General features: G+C 41.8%; 1 protein-coding gene across 8 annotated transcripts in view; it reads left to right on the top strand.

Annotated features, from left to right (window-relative positions):
• The window catches only part of MGMT (O-6-methylguanine-DNA methyltransferase), a 325,802-nt gene that overhangs the window by 256,170 nt on the left and 44,544 nt on the right, over positions 1-25,088 (top strand). For all 8 annotated transcript variants that reach the window (XM_075935258.1, XM_075935256.1, XM_075935257.1 and 5 more), the window contains one exon: positions 5,511-5,671. In XM_075935258.1, the coding sequence (XP_075791373.1) occupies positions 5,511-5,671 (161 nt within the window). The remainder of the gene's footprint in view (positions 1-5,510; positions 5,672-25,088) is intronic.

The following is a 25,088-nucleotide window of genomic DNA, read 5'->3' as shown; positions in this document are numbered from 1 at the left end:
AGAGGGAATACTGGTCACAACCCCATTTTAGTGGGGTCCCTAGGGCTGACTTAGAAATGTTGGGGCTCGAGCCCCAGGGCCAAGGCCTGAGGCTGTCAGCCTTGGGCACTGAGGCTCAGGTTAAAGGCCTTCTACTTGAGGTTCATGCCCTTGAGTTTTGGTGTTGGCTCCACTACCTGGGGCAGTAGGGCTCAGGGGGACACAGGCGTCAGTCCTCCATGTGGGGTCATGTAATAATTATTGTCAGAAGCGGGTCACAGTGCAATGAAGTTTGAGAACTCCTGTTCTACAGTGAACTAAACCATTAGTGAATTCTGCCATCCAGAGTCTGAACTGTCACATGTGCCACTACTGAGAATCAAACTGAGATACTTGGTCTGCAGGTAGGTGCAAACTTCATGGGGCCCAAAAGGGAGCCACCTCTGGGCCAAGCGAGAAGGAAATGTGCTAAGCTTGTCTCAGCTGGAAGTTGCTCTTTGCATGTTGTGTAGCAGCTCAGTTGGTGGTTAGGAGTGTGGAGATTTGTTCTTTTTGGGCTAAGCATCATGCATTAACTTGTGAAGAGGAGAGCAGCAAGTTTCTAGATTTTAATATAACAAGCAAGGAGTTATTTGGATGCTCTACTTACTTGGGAAAATCCAGGGGTGATTTTTTTGAGCAACCTTATGCTGCTGAGCTCGATAATGATTTGGATTTCTGGACTTTGCTGTAGGAAGGTCTTTAGAAGCCTCTTTGTCACAGATGTAGCTGCTGTGGCATCACGGTTATGTTAATAAGAGGCAGAACACTAATGGGTAATACAAGACGTTAAAAAGAACAAGAATGACTTATTTTTAAGTGGACATTTTTGTTACCCGTACAAAAAATAAGATTGTTTTAGGCTGTATCAGCTATATTAAATGTTGAGTCATAAATCCTTATTTTAGGATCAGAGTCAATTTAACAAAATTTCATTCATGAATGGTTATTTAATACCAACACAGAAAGAGTTAAAAAGGAGATCTTAAGTAGAAATGTGCGGGGTAAAGCAGAGGTGGAGATCTTTAGCACAAGCATAAAAAAATCAATTTAAGATAAATTTTACTACTATAAAAATTCTGCAAATGTCCTTTAAAGAGTGGGAAATGCTAAGAAATACAGGTCACATTTTAATTCAGTTGACAGACTAGAAATATAGCAAGAAATGGAACTTGTATCCTCCAGGGATGCTGGACAGCACCTAATTTCATTCACTAACCTAAGCAAGTATAAGTCTTTACACCCCCAAAAAGAGCATTGGTAATATAGGAAAATGTAGAACTCCCTTCTCCCCCACCTCCACCCCAAAAAATGCATTTTAAAGGAATGTTTTTCATTATACTAACAAGGTTGCAAATGTGTGGCTTTTTGTCTTGAGGGAAGCCAATGAAATTCTTTAACAGAAAAGCAAAACAGTATATTTTAGTGAAAAAAAATATGGGCAAATCTGCCACACTTGGACACAAGAATACTGTACTGAAATGCTTATAAATGTTTATGCATTACCTTCATCAAGCAAATGTACACGTAGATCTTTCCAATTAAACTGAGGGCTATTGCTTATTGAGAAAGCTGTGAAACTCACTGAAATAACTGTTCCTTAGTTTCTTGGCTTTCTTGGATGAATATGCTTATTTTATTTTCATGTGTAAAAATAAAAGTAATGTTTTGTTATGTTGCAGTTCAAGCTTCAAGCTGCCCATAGGTGTAGCATAGAATCTGTGGTTACTTTGGCTGTTATTTTGTTTGCTATTGGCTCCTTGCCTCTGGTGGCTGGATAACTAAGGATTAAGGCCCTTTCTCTATGGATCAGTGAGGGAAAGACCATTAATATAGAGGTTCCCCATTTTTTGTTTGTTCATTGCTGAAGGCTAGTTGCAAAGTGTAAAAATTAGGCATTTGCCTCCTAAATGTGAACTTCAGGGAAGGACAGAAAGAACTTGAATAAAGGAAGCATATATAGATTGTAGTATAATGTGTTCAGAAACTTCCAAAGAAATATGAAACACTGAATAAAAGAAATTTCACCTGAGGGAAAATATTACATAATCTGGATCATTTACTCTAAATTTCTTCTGATAAATGTTTCAATCTTGAGTGTGCGTGGTGCCCTTCTTGTTATATGGATCAGAGAAGTCCATTTTGTGCTGTTGTAGATTTCAAGAGTTTTATTATTTTATTACAATGAAATATACTGAAGAAATGCATAGAGTCTCCAGTCAATAGGACCCTATTGTAGTGAGAGATGTACAAACATAAAATAAGCTAGTGCTGAGCCCAGAGAGCTTGCAGTCTAAGGCTCCAAGGCGGCATGTGAATAAAGTTTATGCACATAAATAGTCCCTCTGAATTGGATTCTTTGACCAATAGTTTTAAACCCCCCAAAATGTAAAAGATGTTTAAACCCTTTACAAAGCACTACAACGGGCAAAACCCTCAAAAGTATAGTCTGGCCATAAAAATACGGAGAAGAGCAACAAGTTTGCATTTAATAGAAAGGCTTCTAGCAAGCTTGGTGTACAGATGAATCTTCTGTTTTTCCTTTTTTTTCTTATATGCCAAACAATCAATATTTAACTTGCATTTTTAATACTTTCAACAGATTGTTTAATCATCTGTTGCATACCTTCTCTCTCCCTGGTATTTTAACTTTCCCACCTTTGTTTCTCCATTCTACTATATTACTTTCTTGCTAATCAGCAGTGTGCCCTTCGGTGCTTAACAATTAGTTAGAAAATGACTTGGTGTTGGGGAGAATTGCAAGGCCATTTGATCATGCACAATTCAAACAGATGAGGGTTTCACTTCTGAGAATAATCTCTAAAATAGCTTCTCACTATACATCTTTTATCCTATCCAGAGGCAGAGACAAGAGTAGGTGTCTGATTACATTGATACCCTGTTGTTTTCAGTTTCATATGCATTTGTGGATCAATCATTTGAGATGGTTAGGTCTTGTTGCAAAGGTGCCTTGTGGCAAAAACAGACTTGGAGTCTTTTATATCATTACTGATACATCATACATTTTTTCATTTGCTTAGGTTTCCTATTAAAGAGAAAATATTTTGTTAAGTGTCTAATACTTTGGCATGCTGGGAAATAGTTTAGGATTTCCTCCACAACTCCCATCTGAGTGACTGAAAGGACCCAAGAACTTTGCTTTATTTCCCCCAGCGTTGCTGGGACTTTTCTGTATATTTATTACTCCTAGGAGGATCCTCTACATATGCTTCACCTGCTTTGAACCTAATTCCACCCTCAACACTTTGCCATGTACCTGCCATTCTCCCATCAGAGAATTAGTCTGTTAAGTTTGTAGTATTGTCAAGGGAAATACTGCTGGGCTATGAATGGATCTTATCTGCATATCTGCAGCAGAAAACAAGAAACCAGGACTGGAACGTATATTAAGTGGTCCCTTGTGATAGCAAAAGCACCCTGAGTAGACAGTTTCCAAACAGTCTGTTTTATAATGATCAGAAAATTACTGAATGGTTTATTGGAAAGAATAATAAACACTGGGTGCTGAAAAGTTTTTGGCAGCCTTAAAGAAGGTGTGGTTGCTCATTTTGGCATTGATTCATGATGTCAGCTCTGTATATAACCATTCATAGATTATTAGAATGCTCCCACACACATCCTTTCCCCTCTATATTTTGCTGGTGGGGCATGTTAATTTTATTAGTATATAAAGACAAATTAATTCTCCCAAACTTTGAGACACACCCACAAAGGCTCTACTATCCAGTAGTGTTTGGATGTGCCAGGAAAGCTCTTGTAGAGTCATGGATCAACTTGCTTTGCTCTGCAGGAAGTATGTGGGTCAGGAAGACTCCCCATTTTCAGCAGCCTACTCTGTCCAAATGCTCTGTAGCTGAAATATCAAATATATCAGCTGTGCAATATTTATGTATTTTGTGTTGCTCTTATTCAAGAAATCAAGTGAATTGAATATTGTGCAATATGATGCTGCATATAATGAAAGCAAAACCAGACAATTTACTGTCTTTTCCCCCCACCTCCGCATAAACCCCACATAGTCTTAATAGCAGAAAAAAAAGAAAATCATGAGATAGTGGGGAGAATTAATCCTTAAATGTAGAGGTGCTCCCTGCAATATTGGTGCCATTTGAAAATCTAAGTTGTTACTTAAAACCAAGCTAATTCTCAGTTGCCTCCCTTCACTTTCACAAGTGGAGGAAAGCGGTAACTTGATGATACTAGCTGGAAGAGAAAAGTGCTGTTTGCAAGGATTGCTATTTCTTTTCTTCCGTTCTTTGGGGGAACTGTATGTAGTTATTGAGCTCTGCTAGATGTCAGGGAGCAAGAAAGAGAAAACCTTCTCCATAGTGCAGCTACAACCACTTGGACGGTGTTGAGGCTGTAATTTTACTGCCCTGCATTTTCAGTTCTGGTATCCCTTCCACCATTATCCACACCCCTCCCCACTCTAGCTGTTGGGTTTTTTTTGTTTTTTTTAATATGGCTGCATCTGTGCATGGCATCTTCCCCATCGTAGGCATTGGATATTCAAACAGGTAAGTTAAAAAAGAAAGTCCTATATTTTTCATAGGTATTATTCTTTATTCATCTTGTATTGTCATTGCATTTCTAAAGATGAGGAATCTCTTCGATTACTGATGTTCTGAATTGTTATACACTTGTCACATTGGTAAAAGAAATTGGAGACAATGAATGGGATTAACTTACTAAATATTTTAATTAAAGGTGTATGTTCGTATTATATGTTTGTGTGTATGTATATACATTCCCAATACTTTAACAGATACAAAATACTCATTTTTATAATGAAAGTAGAAAAATACTATACACTGTATAGTACACATGTCAGTTTACCTGAATTGGAAAGTACAGGCAGTCCCCAGGTTACGTACAAGATAGGGACTGTAGGTTTGTTCTTAAGTTGAATTTGTATGTAAGTCGGAACTGGTACATATTGTAGGGGAAACTCTAGCCAAACATTTCTCCAGAGCTCAGTTTTATTCTCCCACACCTCACTTCCCTCAGTCCTTTATTTTCAAGCTGAGGTGTCTGCTGAGAAATGCCGCTCTGTGTCTCCCCGGTCTGCTGGGGGGAGCGCTAGCTTCGTGTCTCCCTGGTCTGCTGAGGGGAAGCAGCTAGTGCGGAGTTGCCTCACCCCGTTTGTAAGTAGGGATCCGATGTAAGTCGGATCCATGTAACCCGGGGACTGCCTGTATACATATATACCAGTAAGTATCACTCAAGCTCTTTGCTGCAGCTAGGCATGAAGCTGTTGCTTTATTGCAGTTCCTTTTCTAATTTGATATTCATTTTTTCCTTATGGAGCAGCATTCTGTGTTAATGTTTATGAGGGGGAAAATAAGTCCATGTAACATTAACATTTTTCTTCCGTTTAATGTAGTAAGTATTTTCTCTGTGTCTTTAGCATGCTAAAATGTGCAGCCATTTGTCTATTAAACTTATTAAAACTAATGTTATCACTTTTCCAGCACTGAGGCAGCCTCGGTTACTTATGAGGAATGTGACGGTCCAGAGGAAATGACAGAACCACTAAAACAATGCACAGCCTGGCTTCAGGCCTACTTCTGTGAGCCCTGGATGACCAAGAAACTTCCTATGCCTCCTTTTCACCATCCAGTTTTTGAGCAAGGTCTGTAACTAAGTAATGCTATAGGATTTCATTTATAGTGTTTTGTCTTGATTAACTATCACTTACATTCTGTTCTCAGTGTCACTGCATCAATATAGGGCATTTTACATTGCACTAAATAGAGATTGCATGTAGCATAGTTTTACTGTAGCTACCAGGGTTCATAGTCTCCAAGTGTTCCAAAGGGTTGTGTTAGTTTTGGCACAGGTTTCCATAATTCTTGGCAAAAACAGTAAAAATGATTAATTTCAACTCTTGACGTTTGCTGGCTGAAAGGTTTAAATATGAGCACATCTGAATGGCAGTAAATTTTTCAATAAGCCTATTGTTAACTTAAACTATCTTTTAGCCAACAACATAGGGAACGAGGCTTATAAATGGACAATTAGCCAGTTCTATAAACACAGTTGGTGATAGTTACGTTACACTAGGTAGCTATGTTGTATCTATTTTATTAGTTTTAAAACAAATTCTTAAAATTATTACAGATATTTTAATTTTTAAATAGATGCAAAGAGCAAGTTTTGTTACCAAGCAACAATAATATACATAGATTTGAATAAAAACATTGCTTAAGAAATTTTCCCCTTACCACTTTCCATTTATTGCTTCTTTTTTTCTCTAAGACTTCTTAACATAAAAGTCAATTACATGGAAGTGAAATAGTCTTCAGTAAAAATCACAGTAGTTTGCTTTCTGCAGTGGCCTCTTTCCTGTCTCTTCCATGAAGGTAATCTTTTGACTGTGAATAGTAGATACATTTTAAGGAAATTGTGTTTTTAATTAAATATATTTAAAGTGCTCTCTGAGAAACTAGGTTTGGTAACAACATATTTATTACCCAAAAAAGAGAACTAGTGGCTTTCCTATTATGCATTGTAACACAGCATTGATGTTTCCATCATAAATTTATCTTCAATAACACAGCCATAAAGTTTCCCCCTCAGCTGAAAATTAGAGACAAATTATGGTTCTCCAATGCAGGTATACTGGAAAATATGGAGTCTTTTCCCCTCCATTCCATGTCTCTGCACAGTATGTAGTCAAATACATCAAGCACCATGCTGTGAGGATAGAAGTATCCTTTCAAATGCCAGTAGTGCTAAATGGCCCATGGAGTTTGTCTGGTCAGGATGGTAACGTATGTCCTACTAGGATGTGCTAGAAAGCAGTTCTGAAGGAAGCACAGTATGTCCCTCCAACATGTAACCACTTCTGTTATGCTGTTCTGCATTTAGGAGCCTTAATTTGGACTATAGAGTATAGACTAGGAGTCTCTAAAATACAGCTTGCAGGCCTCATCTGGCCAACCAACACATTTTGATCAGCCCTCTGTGTCCAATGGCACTATACTTATGTGCAGCCCATCAGGGTAATCTGGTGGGCCTTGAGAGTTTGTTTACAATGAGCATCTGCTATTTGCCCTTCTCAGCCAATAAGAGTTGTGGGAAGTGACACAGGTCACAGGGATGTGCTGGCCTCCACTTCCTGCAACTCCCATTGGCCAGTGAAGCACAAACACTCGGAGCTGCCTGCAGATGGTGAAGGACACAGATCTGGTGAGATGGGGTAGTCTCAAAAGTTTTGGACTTGGTGTGTTCCAGAGAGACTCAGAAATGGGGCTTGTGCAAGCCATTTGTACTGAGTTTTACAGAATTCCAATTTGAAAACACACAGGCATATTTAATATAACTTTTAACCACTGAGCCACTTGCTTTTCAGGATAGATTTGTCTTGGTGACAACACAGTTTCCACTGTCCTGTAGAATTGCAGTGGTAGAACATGAGGTTCCCACAAGGAACTTAAAACAAGCCAATACGCACATCAACAGAAAAGCACAGTCCAGCACTTGATGCAGCAAAGACCAACTAAACCTATAAGAGGGATTCTTTTGGCCCCATTCTGCATTCTACCTCATCTTCCCTCTCCATTGCCCTTCTCCCTACTTCCCTACTGCACCACCACCTCTTCCTCCCATCTTGCTTACCTTACAATGCACATTGCTAGGATAAAAAGATTACCTCCACTTACGGTTGCCAGGTGTCCAGTATTGACCTGGACAGTCCAGTATTTTTGCCTCCTGTCCGGTAAAAAAACATTCAGAAAATACCGGACACCTAAAATGTCCGGTATTTTCTGATCTTTTTTCCCAACCAGCAGGCGAAAATCCCAGGTGCTTACCTGGTTCCATAGGGGAGCTGTCTGGCTCAGAGTGAGAAAACAAGATGGCAGATGGCCCCTGGAAGCCTCTTAGGGCCAAAAAGCATTTCTTAAAGGGGCCATGCTGGGTTTTTTTATTATTTATTTATTTATTTATTTATTTATTTATTTATTTATTTATTTATTTTTGCTTAATAACTCTCGGGGACCTTTTTTTTTTCCTGCTCAACATCTTTGGTCTCCCCCTTTGTTCTTCTCAACAGAATTTTTCCCCTGGTATTTTTTTGGGGGGGATGGGTAGGGGGTGTTCAGTATTTTTTGTTAGACCATCTGGCAACCCTACCCCCACTTACCAACTTTTTCTCACCTTCTGCTGTCTTGCCTATGTTAACTGCGAGCTATTCAGGGTAGGAATAGTTTCTTGCACCTTTAGAGTTAAATACAAAATGTATATATTATTTTCTATAATTGACCTGCTCTGGCCCACCATAAGAGCAAGACTGAGTGATGTGATCCTGACTGCTGAAAGTTTGAGGATCCTCATTGTAGGGTCTAATTTTCAAACATGCAGTAATTGCATATGTTGCCTATGTTGTACCTATAAAACAAACATGAAAGCCCATGTAAAACAGACATTGCCATGCACAAAATAGATAATTTAACATGCAGTTAGTTCTATGTGCACAATTGAATACAAATGATGTTTTGTGGTCACAATTTAGGCTTCTGTGATTGCAAATTTCACCTATTCATGATTGCTTGCATTTTTATTAAAAAATCATTTGGTATTTATCAGTTTCCTTTTTGTATACAATACTTTATTATTTTACTGACTAAATGCAGTTTTGACTTTAAAAATGAAAATTGGCAAGAAGTTTTTCTATGGTGTCATTTTTTTTAAAGAGGGAAATAATTTAATCACTGTGTACAGTGACTCTTTATTGAATTGATCAATGCATATGATAGCAGTTATTGAAATGCAACAACTGTTATTCTTTTGTTATAGGGAAAATATTAAGTAAATAACATTTTACACTTTTTTTCTCATCACTTTTTTGCATAATTATAAAGGCTTAAATGGAGATCACATTAGTAATACACATTTTATACTTGCTAAATAAGCTTTTTATTAAGAGATATTTGAATTTGTGTGGTTAATGAACTGGAGATGTATCAGTTCTTGTTTATATCATTCACATTTTAAAATGAAAAGTTGGGTTTATATGATAGATTGCTACAAAATGTCAAAACTTTAAATTCAGTGTTGCCCTGTTAAAATGTAGCTGTTAAGCCCTTGGAATGATTGTCTGTAAAAGTGCCATAGATTTTTCCATCAGTTGGAATGAAGTTAAGCACTTTGACATGTTTCATTGTTGTCTAAAAGTCTTTTAATATAGATCAGGGTTGAGGCATGCTGGTGAAACAGGGAAAGCATGCATTGCTACTGCTCTTCCTGATGTGAACGTTTAACCGGTTTACTGATTAAGGTTAACTGGTGGGGCTGGAGCAGCTCCCTGCCTGTCGTGGGTAGGGGGCTACTTCAGCCCTATAGGGGTCCCGCGGTGGACAGGGGTTGCTTAGTGTGGCCCAGTGTTTCTTAAACTTTTTAAGACCATGGAACACCAAACGATAATTTTTTATGAGGAACACCAAAGATTTTTTGTTGAACCAAAAAAAAAGGCTGGGGAAAAGTTATTGAGCAGGAAAAAAATAGGTCGCCTGCCCCTTTAAGGGCAGCCATTTTGAACTCTTGTTCTCCATGGCACACCACTGACTGCCTTGCGGCACACCGGTGTACTACGTAACACAGTTTAAGAAACGCTGGTGTAGCCCCTGCCTGTGTCGGGCCCAAGTGTCCCCCTTTAATTGGTTAGCCAAGTAAACAATACGTTTCACCTGTTTGCCAATTAAATGGGATTTTACATCCCTATCCCATACCTGCTCTTTGAATAAATAAAATATTTCAGTCTCCAAGACTGTCAACCAGCAGTTTAAGCACTTCTTGTACCTCAAAATTCTGCTAGTCATGGTTTACTTCCACAAAAAGCTCAGGATTGAAACCTTGAGCTTGGTTAATGAAATATAATAGTTCAAAATTAATAATTACAGATTTTCTTTTAGTTACTGTTTTCAGGAACCAGGTCCTGCAGAAATTTGCCTTCATGTGTGATGATCCATGGTAACTTTATAAGCCTCCTGGGCTCTTCACCTATAGAGGCTGCTCCTTATTCTGAGAGGAGTCGCTGCAGCAGCTACAGAATGTGTAATGAGGCATTCTGAACCACTCCCTTCACGCGAGCGCCAGCTCTGATTTTGCTAGTCTAATTGCTCTATGGCAATTATGTCATTGTCAGTATTATTGTGAGAGTTCAGAGATCAGCCAAGAAGAGAAAAGAAAGATCCATTGAGCTAAAATACTTCTGTGAGCAGGAAGGGAGAATAAGCTTCCTCCTCCTTACTGATTTATATCTCTTTCCACTCTTTAGAAGCAGCCAAGAGGGAGAGTAAATCCAGTAAAAAGCCAAATTAATTTCTGTTTGTTATGCAACCTTGAGTAGGAGGTTTGCAAGCCCTGAGAATTTAGTACAGGCAAGGCCCTGATATACAGGAGTTCTGCTACTCCCAGGTTGGGTCTGCAATTCTTAGCTATGCAACAGGTGTGGCTTTTTGAATGTTAGGGCTTCTGCAGCAAGCCTACCTTTGGTTGGCCTCCCACTGAGCCTGGGGTGTAATGTTTAGTAACCTTTTATGCTACAAGTTTGTTTTTTTGGAACCCTAAAATAGGTTTTCCTCATTTTAACATGTGCAGTTCCATGTTTTTTAAATATAGTTCAATTACTTGGTCTTGGACTAAGACCAGGTGCACACATTTTATGGTAGAAATAATCAAACCTATAAAGGGAATGCTGACACAGACTTAATTGGCCAAACTGCACTGATGTGATACCTTTCTTTGTATGGTCTCTCTGTCACTCCCTTTCTGTTATTTCATATAATACAATTATTGGAACAAATGGGAGACCATCATATTGAACATGTACTATAACATCACAAAGGTAATATTTGTAGAAAGTTAACTAATAGGAAGACTAAGATAGTAAAGTGTCACATAGAGGTTTTTCATAGTGCATGTTGTATGTTAAAGCTTATTTGTGAAGGGAGCCTCGAGACTTGCAGAATTGCTCAACTGAGATTTAGGTATTTATGTTTTTCACATTGGCATTTGAATGTCCAGCTCTAGGCGCTTTTTAAAAAACTGATGTAAGCAGAGGAGTAATAATCCAAAACTCTGAAGACTTGATCATGCTAGATCACCTCTTATGCAAGTCAACCCACCAACGTGCTTAACTCCCTAATCCTACCATTACAACCTTCAACCCAGCTACTTCCCCACATATCCTCAAGAATTAATGGAGTTTACAGCATGTGCCTTTTATATATTAGGAAAAAAATAGATTTCACGCTACGAAATGATCTCTCAGTTCCTTCTCTTCTAAACTAGTGGACTGTTATCTCAGGTACATCTGATGGCCATAACTATGTCAGTATGACCTGAGCAGAAGACATAGTCTCTCATTTGCCTTCCAGCCAAATATTTCATTCTTAATGCTAAATCTAGCATAGAGTTGCAAACCCTCTTTGTTTTTTTGGAGATTCTCCCAAAATTGGACTCTACTGAAGCCAAACTGGGAGATTTTAGGCTGCTAAAATTTTGGTAGCACAATGGGGCCACCTGACCTGACCTGACTAGGGATGTTAAATATTGGGTAATTTAATAATTGATTTACCTTATGAATTCTTATTGGTTACTCAACTATTCTATACAGTAGTGCGCTCCAGCCCCACTCCCGAGAAACCCCCTGACACTCTGCACTACTGCCTCTGTATCAGAGGCAGCAGCGTGGGATGCTTGGAGCAGATCCGCGATGAGAGCTAGTTTAAAAAACAACTCCCTTCGCGGACCATCTGTCTGTCACCCCATGCTGCTGCCTCTGATACAGAGGTAGCAGTGCGGGGTGGCAGCAGCCCCTCTCCAGGGCGGGTCTGAGTTCCTGGACACAGTGCAAGCCAGAACAGAGCTGGGCTGCCTGCCTACCAGGCTCCTAATACATTTTAAATGCAGAGCTGCAGCAGGTGTAGGTCCCGGACCTGGCACAAACTGGAACTGAGCCAGGCTGCTGGCCAGCCCTGCTAAAAATTTACTAGTGAGGGGTGTGGGAATACATGTAGTCTATAGCATTACCCAATAAGCTTTTGCTTATCGATTAATCGACTGTACTATTACTTCCCTAGCCCTGACTCCACGCTGCTTCTGGAAGTGGCTGTCACCTCTGTGCATCCCCAAATTCCCTCCCAGAACTCACACCTCACATCCCAATCCCCTGATCCCCCACAAGCAGGCAAACCCCCTTCCTGAGCTAGCACTCCACACCCCTTCCTGAACTCCAAGCCCTTGCCTCAGCCTGGAGGCCTTTCAAGCACCTAGATTCCTTCCCAGAACCTCTTCCTGTCAGCTCAAGTCAGGGGGTTTGGAGGGTGGGAGGAAGCTCCCCAGCCTCAGCCTTGAGCCTCCTCCCACACTCCAAACCCCTCAGCCCCAGCCCAGAGCCCACACTGCCTCCCTTACTCCAATCCCCTGTCCATCCTGGTGAAAGTGAGTGAATGTTGAACAGCGCCAGGGATGGAGTAAGTGGGGTAGGGAGCAGATGTTTGGGTATGCGTGATTAGAGAATTGGTAGCCCTAGTGCAGCGGTACCTGGATAAAGTCTGGCCCAGGATAAGCCTCTGAAACAGGGCTACTCAACCTTGGAAACCCCAGGGGCCACAATGATACCCACAGCACATGCCGAGGGCCGCAACTCTAAGTGTGGTTGCATATACATGCAAATATGCATGCAAATCGCTTATTTCATTTTGACGGGCATGAGTACAAAGATTAAGGCAAGACTACACAACACACAGGCCCCATTTAAGTCAGTTCTGCTGATATTAATAAAATGCAATATTTACCCCATTTCCACCCATATGAGCAATTACAATACAGGAATTTAACTACTAAAATGCATATCAACAAAAGACTATTATATTGTTTTGTTTTGGCTACCACCTGCGGGCATGTGTTGAGACCTCCATAAACCCAAACCACCCCGTGGGCCACATGTTGAGTAGCCCAGCTTTGGAATCATGTGCCTAAAATGGCAACATATTTCTTCAAGGCCTGACAGCAAGTCTCCATCCATGGGGCCTGAAGGCTCCAATGTGCATGTAAGTCATACATACCTGCATAGAAAAAGTAAGCAAAGTGCAAAAAAGGAAAAGATTTGGTGGCAAACAATTAGTAGAAGGACAAAAACAGAAATGACAAAGAAATGCATACTTACGCTAAAGCTGAATTTCATGCTTGACATAGTCCATGTCTACACAGCCAGCAGTTATTTTGACATAATGGAGGACTTGTTACTCTGACTAGTGTAACCCTGATTTTATGAGACATAAGGGAAGTCAGAGGAAGATTGCTCTATTTCAAAATAAGTGCTGTGTAAACAGCACCAAAATTCAAAATAAGCTATTTTGAAATAAACTACGCAATTGACGAAGCTCAATTTGAGTAGCTTATTTCAAGTTAAGTCCTGCTGTGTAGACGCATCCTAACTGAAATGCTTATTATCATCAGTAAAAAAGGCTTTATTAACCTTTTCATGTCATTTTATACAGCCGGTCCCCAAGTTGCCGGTGGTTGGGAGCCAGGGAGGGGATGTGAGTGCCATCGATTCCTCCCCCTTCCCCGCAATTGGAGAAGCCCATGGCGGCAAAGCCAGTGATGATGTGGTCGACATTGCGCAGGGCAATGACCCTCCGCAGCAGGATGGTGTTCAGTTTTTTGTTTTTAACTCCTGTAGTGATTCTAGTTGTGGAAGTACCTGCATATATAATAACCTTTAAGGCTATTTAGCTGTATGTGTCCCTTAATTGCACTCACCTATTAAAAGTAGAGTGCACTTCCTTTTAGATGACTACTCCTGTAATGTGTTCCACAACCTCCCAAAAAGTAAATATGCAGACTGTGAGCTTATTAATAATAGCGTGCTCCAGAAAACTGGACTCTGTGCGTCACCCTATTACTGAATTAACTGATGATGTTGAGGCAGTAATTTAACCTCTTTGTGCCTCATTTTTCTTATCTGTAAAATGTGAATAACGATATTGATCTCTTTGTAAACACTTTGAGGTGTACTAAGGGGAAAAAGTTATAATAGAGCTAATCATTCTTTTTGCTAGCAAAAGTGAAAGGATTTGTGACCAAGCCTCCAACTTCTGTGTGGCTTTAAAGTACCAATGAACAGGTAGTATTGTAGAACTTACTTTATATCCTTATCTACTTAGATGGTGTGCTTAACTGGATGCAAAATGGTAGTGATGCCATAGGACAATTAAGGTTTTTGTGACTGACATTAACTGTGCATCTTTAAACTTCGTTTTTAATATGCCATCTTAACTTTGAATGCGCAGGCTAATGTTTGAGGAGGGTAATGAAAAATATGGAATTTTACAGGTTTTCTCTTAAGTGATAATAAAATTTTATTTTATCTTAACCAGTATTTTGACTAGGAATTAATTACCTTTTAAAAATTGCTTTGTGACCAGAATCTTTGTGGAGGCTGCAAGTTGTGTATGGGTTCTAGAAGCTCTTTCAGGGAGATGTTGGCCATTTCCTGAAGCGGTGTGAAGTCAGGGTAGGCATGGAGTCAGGGCAGACAGGGAACCTGCCTTAGGTCCACCCTTGCAAGCTGTGGAGGTACTGTCAGAAACACTGTAGGAAATGCAGCGGTGAACAGGTTGTGATTATATTAACCAAATGCTGTGGCATGGAACTTGAAGAGCAGGATAGCAAGCCAAGGATTATAGGGTTAGCTGGAGGAGGAGAGTATAGTACAGCAAGACTACTGTATTCCATCACATTTTGAGTTTGTAGGCCAAACCTTTCTGTGGAGAAAAGTGCATGTTCAGTTGAGTAAGTTTTTAAAACACATGGTTCTATGTTAAAAATAACGAGTAGTCCTGTGGCACCTAAGAGACTTATATATATATATATATATAAAAAAATCATGAGCTTTCGTGGGCAAACCCCACTTCTTCAGATGAGATGAACTTGAGTAGTTCTTTGTTGTTTTTTCTATGTAACGCATTCTAAAATTAATCATATAAATATGAACTGGTGACTAACATCAAATTTCATTTATTCTTTCTTCTTTGTTATATTTTTATATTTGCAAATTGATTATTAAAATGCACATAAAAATGAGCCAGACAATCATACAGTAACTCACTAACATACAAATGCCAATGAAAATAATGTGATGTGAATAAAGATGTATATATTAAGTGCAAAATAGTTGATGATTGCTGTTTAGTGGCTATTGTGAGTGATCCATAGGTTCAGGAAATACCAGAATTTATTGATAAGGGAATTTTAGTAGATCTACCATACTTGACTTCAATAATGCATTTGACATGGTGGTAGATGGGTAAATACTAGTTAAATTGGGGAAGGCAGAGATCAGTACAAGTATTGTAATGTGAATAAGGAGTTAACTAAAGGGGAGAAAACAACAGGTTTTGCTGAATGTGAATTATTAGACTAGAGGGAGGTTACTAGAGGAGTTCCTCAAGGATCTGTCTTGGGGTCAGTCTTATTCAATATTTTTATTAATGTCCTTGGCACAAAAAGTAGGTGTGCATTATAGAGATATAAAATCAGGAGAGCCAGCAGACTCACATATGTGGGGAGATGGGGAGGGAGCAGGGTGATGGCTACCCATTCACATCCCTATTGTGCTAATGATATTTGCTCATGATGCAAAGTTTGGAGGCATTTTCAATGGAGAAAAAAGGTTGGAATATTTCACAGAAAGAGTTAGAGTAACAGAATTTGGAAAAGGCAAATATGATCCTAGGATGTATCAGGTAAGGCATTTCCGGGGAGAGGGGTTTGGTGAGAGAGAGAGAGAGAGAGAAGCATTAATGTCATTATAAAAGGTACTAATAAGACCTTGCTTTCAGTACTGAGTACAATTCTGGTCATCCATGCTCAAGAAAGATAAAATAACTACTGGAACAGGTGCAAAGAATGAGGTTGAAGATTATCAGGCAAATGGAACAGCAGCTACTGGAAGAGTGTGGCTTGTTTAATTTAGCAAAAGGAGGCTCTCTTTAATTACGTTCAGGGGGTAAATACCAGGAAGGATGGAGACTGGGCAAAAGGACAACATTAGCACAAGAACAGATATAAACTGCTTGTGAACAAACTCAGGTTGGAAATTAGAAGAACATTTCTAACCATCAGATGGATGAGGTTCCAGAACATCCTCCAAATAGGAAATTTGGGAACAAACAACATAATATGTTTTAATAGAAAGTATATGAGAGGTTTGCTTGTGATGGTAGGGGGAAGGTCTTATCAGGTCATGACTAACTTCCAGTTTGTTTTATGTTTCTTCAGGCTTATAGCTAGCCACCTGTAGTCAGGAAGGGATTTTTCTCCCTCCTTGGCTGTGCTTTATCAAAAAAAAATGTATTTCCTCTGATCCATCAGGGTTGGAAAGAGGATACTGCATAGGATGGGCCCTGATCTCCAAGGTCATTCTCTCTCCCAGCTGCTTGGCTATCTGGTTCACAGTCACATGCTCAGGATCTAAGGGGCTGATGGCCATTAGTGATGTTGGGAAGGAATTGTCCCCGAAGTCAGACTGGCCTTGGGGGTTTTCACCTTTTTTCTGGGGCATCTGAATCACTTGCCAAGATTATCTGGATATGTGTCTGTGATGCTTCCGAAAGGTAGCCAGGATTGTGAGGCAGCTTACTACAACCCATCTTTAGCATGAAGGAGTTCTGTCACTTCCTGTTGTAAACCAGCTCCCTGAAACTATGGCAGCACAAACGCTATCATCCAGGCATCCACTCTATACAAACAGGGATAGACACATGCAAGCACCCAAGTCTTTGGTTCATTCTCCATATTGTCCAGCCCTTTATCTGATGGACACTCACAGAATTACCAGGCCTGCTGTTCTCAAAGGAACAGTTCACACCAGTTTGCAAGATTGAACTCCAGACTATTGCTATGAGTAATGCCACAGTATTTACATATGAAGAGCTGCAGTGGGGGTAGCTCCAGGAGTTGACTCCAGACAGAAATGAGCAGTCCTGGCTTGTGCCAGCTCCGGAGCCACTTGCACCAGCAACTCTTACTATATTTAAAATGCAGAGGCGCAGCAATCAGTGCTAGCCAAGACTGCTCAGTCCCAGCTCGCACTGAGTCCAGCAGCCCCTGTTGGGGGTGGACAGCCTTGTTTGTGGTGGCCAGGACTGGCCCCGGGCATGGGCTGCTCAGGCAGCAGCCTCCTGCCCAAGGCCAGCTCTGGCTGCAGTTAACACAGGCTGGTGCTAGAACAATCCCTGTTTGCAGTGGCGAACAGAGACTGCTCCAGCACCAGCCCCTGTTGGCGGCAACCAGGGCTGGCCACGGAGAGGGGGCTGCTGCCTGAACAGCCCCTGCCACCGGCCAGCCCTGGCCACCATCAACAAAGCCTTCTTGGTGGCAACAGCCCCTGTTCGTAGGGGGGCCCAGCTTCCCACTGGGACCCCTGCAGACAGGGGCTGCTTTGTAGCAGTGTCCCCATCGTCACTGTTAGGGAGCAGGAGGGAGGGCAGGTGGCACCCTGGAGACGGTGCTGGGGAGAACCAGCTTTTAAGCTGGCTCCCCCCAGAATTGGCTCCTACTCCCCCTCCCACCACATTGCTGTGTGTCTCTGATAGAGGCAGCAAGCGGGGAAGAGGAAAGTGACTAGTCAAGTCACTATGGGTATGTCTACACTACCACCCTAGTTAGAACTAGGGTGGTAATGTAGGCAACTGGAGTTGCAAATGAAGCCCGGGATTTGAATTTCCCGGGCTTCATTTGCATCTCGCCGGGCGCCGCCATTTTTAAATGTCCGCTAGCGCGGCTACATGCGGCACGGACTAGGTAGTTTGGACTAGGCTTCCTAGTCCGAACTACCGTTACTCCTCGTTTCACTAGGAAGCCTAATCCGAACTACCTAGTCCGTGCCACGAGTAGCCACGCGGCACGGAGTCCGCACTAGTGGACATTTAAAAATGGCGGCGCCTGGCGAGATGCAAATGAAGCCCGGGAAATTCAAATCCCGGGCTTGATTTGCAACTCCGGTTGCCTACATTACCACCCTAGTTCAAACTAGGGTGGTAGTGTAGACATACCCTACTTGACTATCCAATAAGCACTTGCTCATCAGATAGTCGACTAGTTGTTAACATCCCTATTACACGTATGTATATTTACAGTGTAAACAAGAATAAGTTTATCAAAGAATGGAGGTTCAAGTAATAGTGAGTGAGGTCACTGGAACTAATGGTTACATATAAATCAAAATCATAACAATCTTTCTTCTGTTCCTCTAAGTATATATTGAGACAAGCCTTAAATGCACTCCTCCCTAACAGGGCTCTCCCTTCTGCTTATCAGTGCCTGCTGGTTTGTTTCTGAAGTCTTCACGATTCTTGCTTTGCATTCAGTTCAGAATGGAGATACAAAATCTATTGTGAATGAGGCCACACTCCATTTTCACTTAGATAGATGTATAAACATCTCTTGTCTGACAGAAATCCTATTGTTTGCCTTTGCTGATGACCAGAACCTTGATACAGGTCTCAAGAACATATTTCCAGCATATATACATAACTCCATATGTAGTATCTATATATACATTTCACAATAATATTGATGCACAGAGTGACACCAGCTTTTTCTTGAGAACTTTCTTTGGTGAGCTAAAACACATGTACCAGAATATTCCTCTAACCCTTCCATACTCTCTTGCCGGAGGTTCTCGGGTCACAATATAATTTAATCATTTCTCTGCCAATGTGGGGGCCTTGGCACTGCTGGACCTTGGTGTCTCTTCCTGTAGGCTTAATGATTGTATCTAATTTGGAGGGGGCTGAGTTAAGTCTGAAGATGCTGAGTGATGTCAGTGGCTTGAAATATTCAGGTCAGATTAGAGATCTAGAGGTCCAATCTGGGCTTCAATTCTGTGTTCTCTAGGGGTATGTCTACACTGTGGTGCTATTTCAGGATACTTCTGATATCCCAAAATAGCTACTCTGCATCTTTGAAACAAGCCTATTACTTTGAAATATAACTCGCTATTCCATAAGGATTAAGGGACGTTTCGGAATAGCAGTTTATTTCAAAATTTGACACTGTGGAGACAGCACCAAATTATGAAATAAGCTATTTTGAAATTAACTTGAAATAAGCTATGCAGTTTGCATAGCTCAAATTTCATAGCTTATTTCGAGCTAAGAGGGCAGAGTAGGTGCACCCGAGTGTAACCCCCTTTTTCCTCCTTGGGTTACTCGGGAGCAGATCACACACACAGGTGTGCCTGAGCGCCTGATGTTTTTAACATAAAAGGAGACCCTGAGTATCCCAGTGGTGGTGATGTTTAGTTGGGGATTCCTTGCAGGCCCTTGCTTCTAAAGAATAAGCTGTGGTGCCTCTACCTGGCTGGCCCTGTATACACTTATGGTATGCCTTGGGAGCCTCCAGGAATAAAATTATTCCAGTAATAACCTAGAACTAACTCCAAGACAACAATTATAAATAAGATCTATCTAATTGATTACATTAGAATTAACACACTTTTACTTAACTTAAAGAAACAGGGTTGAACAGATTAAAACAGGGTTGAACAAATTAAAACAAAATCAATTAAAAAGTACACAGAAAGAAAGGAAACTTGTCTAACTGGCATTTACACTGCCACAATTTATCCTCCCCCCCCCCCTTTCAGAATGTGCACTCCTCTGGATTCAGAGTCCCAGATGCTTGTATGGGTGCACTTGAAGGTCTGCAGCTGGAGTGGAGACAGCACTGTGTAGGTTCTGTGTGTCAGTCCAGGCAGGAAGTGAGTTGCAAAATCCCTCTGCCACTGGAGCAGGCCCCACCAAATGCCAGCACTGGTTCACTGGGCAAATCACTCTGCCTCTCTTTGGACCCATAGTCAGTCTGTTCTCTGAGGTCTATCCCAGGTAGCCCTTTCCCAAAGAGCCCAGTTACTCACAGCTACCTCCTGTGTAGGTTTATGTAAACTCTTCACAGGCACAGCCAGGATCTCTCCCCTCCAGGGACAGTCAACAGCAGCCACCAAAGCAGCCTGCTAGATCCAAGCCCCAGCAAGCTCTCAGTAACAGGCTCTAGCTGCAACACAACAGCTCCTGGCCTGGAAAAGACTCGATACCAGCAGCCTGGCTCCTCTCTCCCGAAATGGAGACTCCTAACCTTGGTCTGTATAGCCTGGAAAAGACGCTCTTCCCCCTTGTTCCCAAGGGCTCATGGGAGTTGTAGTCTCCAGGGCTAGATTGCAGCACAAAGGATCCTCCCAGTAAAAGTCAAACCGCATCTGCTCTAACCCCACTGACAGAGACCAGAAGCTTCAGGATCTCTACCAAGCATTTATAAATCTCAACTACCCACCCAGAGAAACAAAAAAGCAAATTGAAAGAGCCAGACGAATACCTAGAAACCATCTACTTCAAGACAGACCCAAGAAAACCAACAATAGAACACCACTTGTCATCACCTACAACCCCCAACTTAAACCTGTCCAACACATTATCAAGAAACTACAGCCTATATTGGAACAGGATACCATACTCAAAGAGGCTCTGGGAGACAGACCCATAGTCTCCTATAGACAACCACCTAACCTCAAGATGATTCTTACCAACCACCACAGGACATACCACACTAATACCAACCCTGGTACCTTCCCTTGCAACAAACCCCGTTGCCAGCTTTGTCCACATATTCATTCTGCTGATACCATTATTGGACCTAACCAAGTGAGTTATAAGATCAAGAACACATATTCCTGCGCATCCAGAAATATAATCTACGCTATCATGTGCCGAAAGTGTCCGTCTGCTATGTACATTGGACAAACATCTCAGACACTTCGCCAAAGGATTAATGCCCACAAAACAGATATTAGACAAGATCACAAAGAGAAAACAGTTTCTTGCCACTTTAACCAGAAAGGACACTCTCTAAATGACTTAGCCACCTGCATTCTGCTACAAAGACCTTTTACATCTGCACTTGAAAGGGAATCCTCTGAACTGTCATTCATGTTAAAATTCGACACTTACCGACAAGGACTTAACAAGTCTTTGAACTTTCTCACCCATTATCAAGACAGTTTCCCCAATTATCACCTGTAATACCATTAACTCACAAACATCCCACTCTCCCTACCTTTAATATCAGCAATTCACAGACACTTACCTTCCTTCCTCCCCCTTCCCACCCCCCCGCATCCTCCTTCTGTTCTGCAATGTGATTTGTCCTTTTCATATTTGTTCATTTTTTTAAATTGTATCCTTTGGTATATATGGTTGTGACTACTTTCTTCCACTATTTGATCTGAGGAAGTGGGTCTGGCCCACGAAAGCTCATCATCTAATAAACCATCTTGTTAGTCTTTAAAGTGCTACATTGTCCTGCATTTTGCTTCAACTACCCCAGACTAACACGGCTACATTTCTATCACTATTACTAAGGGCCTTTACTACTACATTAGTAAAACCCCTCCTCTGTGGCAAGAAGAGTGGAAAATCCATGCAGTAAGCTCCAACTTGCCTCAACATTACCTCTGACCTATTGCCTTTCCCTTGTTCATTGCTACAAGGTGAGAGACCCAGTGGAATTCAACTCAGGAGATATAAATCCCAGTTGCAAACTCCCCAAATCATGCCTCTTTCTATCTTCTGCAAATGGAATTGCGCCATTTCCATTGCTAGACAATTTTTTGCTGCTGGGTAGAAAAGGGTAGGGCTTGTCTTATTGCCTGGAAAAGCATAAAGCACAAAACCATATATATCATTTTTGAAGGTAACCAAAGAATGAATTCACTTGGTTCTGTTGTAGCAATTGAAATTCTATTCATTAGAGAGCAAAAAATCTGCTATTCTTGGTGACTGTCCCGTTTTTTTTAATCCAGCTTCATCAGATATGCAAATAACATTTTCTAAAAATCATAATGGAAGTGTGCTTTAACGCAGGAGTTCAATGGTGCAATACAATGCAAAACTTGGGCAGATTATTTGTACTTCACATAGTGGACATGGCAGATTCAAGAGAAAAGAGATGACAAGTTTTCATACATCTATCTGCCAACAGGAAATTCAAATTCTGTAGATTGGCAGCTTCTTTTATTACCATCTCATGTGAGACTGGCTTTAATAAGCAGAAAGTTACTGTTTTGTTACACATTTAATGGATTATCTAATATCTTCCTCCAGTTCTTTTCAATAGACAACAACCTACATTCTAACTACAAAATGAGGGGAAATAATCAATGCAGTTACTTTTATGGCTTGCCCAAAAGTGTCATAGGGGAAGCCATGTTAGTTTGTATTTGTAAAAACAACTAGGAGTCCTGTGGCACCTTAGAGATTAACAGATTTATTAGGGCATAAGCTTTCATGGGTAAAACTGCATCAGATGAATTGGAGTGAAAGTTACAGAAGCAGGAGTATATAAGGGAGAAATTGCTTGTGTTAATGAAGCTATTCAAGTCAAGGTGGAAGTGAGTCATTTATAGCATTTGGTCTGGAGAGGTGAATATTCAGAGAGGGGAAATTGCCTTTGTAATGTGTTAATCAGTTGAGATACTTATTAAATCCTAAATAGATAATGTTGAATTTGCAAATTCAACACTAAGGGAGACATCTGAACTGGAGTTCATTTGCAAATTGCACCCTCCCTTTATATGCATTCATTTTGAGGGGGAAAATGAGTTCTTCAAGTGATTGCTCATGTGCATTCCAATAGGTATATACGGCAGTGTTCCTTCTAAGATTTTCCATCCATGAGCGGAGTGAATTTTGCCTTGTGTACCAATATTGAAGTCATGTGTGCTTGTTCAGATGTGTGCCACTGTGGCACCCAAGTTATAAGCCTCTCCCTTTTCTCCTCTGCTGCCATGTCTCCGATCCTCACCTTACCCCATTTGCTCCCCTGGTGCCTGCTGCTGCCCCCCCACCCCACCCCTCACTCTCCTCTGCTATCCTGGTTCCTGCCCTTCTCACTCCCGTCATCCCTTCTGGGACTTGCCCCACCTCCCCATCCTGTCTGACCCCTGCACCTGCCCTTCCCTTCCCCCTGTGTCCACTCCTCCTCTAGCTTCTAGTCTTCCCCATCCTCTCTCCTAATACCTCCTGCTACCCACCTGCTCTGCCTCTCTCCTCTGACCTGTTGCCCTCTCCTCCCGTCTTTTCACCATGTCTGTCCTGCTTCACTCCCACAATCCACCTGACACCTGCACCTTCCCTTATCCCTTGCACCCTCCTGGTGCCTCCCCCTTCCCTCCCTGCCCCTGCCTTCCCAACACCTGCCCCCCTTGACTTCTCACTCCCTGGTGCCTACCCCGTCATCACCCTCTGCAGTAGTTCTCCTCACGCCCCTCTGCACCCTCACACACGACTTGCTTCAACCCCTGCCTTCCTTCTTATCCCCCTTCCCTATCCCTCTTCAGGGACACTTCTCAGGAGAAGCTTCTCATGTGGGAAGTGCATGCGTTCCTGACTCTGGGTGCAGTGGAGGAAGTCCCCAGGGAGTTCAGGATCAAGGGGTTCTACTGCCAGTATTTCCTTAGGCAAAGTCACAAAATGAACTCAAACTAGCTACGGGAATAAAGGGAAACAAGAAGACTTTTTATAAATATATTAGAAGCAAGAGGAAGGCCCATTGGTCAGTGAGGAGGGAGAAACAGTAACAGGAAACTTGGAAATGGCAGAGATGCTCAATGACTTCTTTGTTTGGTCTTCACCGAGAACGCTGAAAGAATGCCTAACATAGTCAATGCTAGTGGGAAGGAGGTAGGTTTACAAGATAAAATTTAAAAAGAACAAGTTAAAAATCACCTAGAAAAGTTAGATGCCTGCAAGTCACCAGGGCCTGATGAAATGCATCCTAGAATACTCAAGGAGCTGATAGAGGAGGGTATGTCTACACTACCCTCCTCGTTCTAACTAGGAGGGTAATGTAGGCATACCGCACTTGCAAATGAATCCCGGGATTTGAATTTCCCGGGCTTCATTTGCATAAGCCTGGCGCCGCTATTTTTAAATCCCGGCTGGTTCGAACCCCGTGCCGCGCGGCTGGAATAAATTGCCCAGGGAGGTTGTGGAATCTCCATCTCTGGAGATATTTAAGAGCAGGTTAGATAAATGTCTAGCAGAGATGGTCTAGACAGTATTTGGTCATGCCATGAGGACAGGGGACAGGACTCGATGACCTCTCGAGGGCCCTTCCAGTCCTAATATTCTATGATTCCTAGTATTCTATGATTCTATCTTCAAGACCAAGGGCAGGCTCAGGTCCATTCTGGCCCTATGAAACCTAAAGGGCTTTTTTGAGGAGGCTCAAGTTTCGCATGATCTCCCTAACCACCATAATTACCTCTCTGGATCAGAGGGACTGGTACACTGCCCTTGATTTGAAGGATGCGTACTTCCACATCTCTGTCATCCCAGTTCCTTAGGTTACCAGTTCATAGTACTACCAGTTGGCCTTTCCACAGCTCTCCGTGTGTTCACAAAATGCATGGCAGTCATGGCAAACTTCCTCAGGAAGTCAGAGGTGCACATCTCTCTAGGTCTGTATGATTGGCTGATCGGGGGCAGGTCTGGGGAACAGGTTCTGGCACCTCATGACCCTGGCCAGGACCATCTTAGACCTAGGCCTCCTCCTAAATGAACCCAAGTCCACCCTGATCCTAACCCTAAGAATAGAGTTCATTAGGGGCTCTGTTGAACTCCACCATGATGACGGCCTCTCTGCCAGAGAGCTGCTTCTGGGTCATGTCGGACTTCATTTGCTCCCTTTAGCAGTTCCCTACTACCATGACCCAAACCTGCATGAGACTCCTGGGTCACATGGCAGCCTGCACCTACATGGTGCAACATGCCAGGTTGTAACTATACCTGCTGCTGCCGCGCCTAGAAGAGGTCTAGAGGCCTAGCAGACACTCCATAGACAAAATAATAACTCTCCCAGACCCCCTCCTCTGATCCCTGTCTTGGTGGCTGCAGTCTCATATGATGCAGACAGAGGTTCCCTTTCACCAACCACAGCCCATGCTCACCCTCACCATGGGTCCTTCACTTATGGATATG

Source organism: Pelodiscus sinensis, chromosome 8 (genome assembly GCF_049634645.1).
Source record: "Pelodiscus sinensis isolate JC-2024 chromosome 8, ASM4963464v1, whole genome shotgun sequence".
Taxonomy (NCBI): Eukaryota; Metazoa; Chordata; order Testudines; family Trionychidae; genus Pelodiscus; species Pelodiscus sinensis.
Note: the sequence above shows the minus strand (reverse complement) of the source record. Positions and strands in the feature narration are given on the sequence as shown.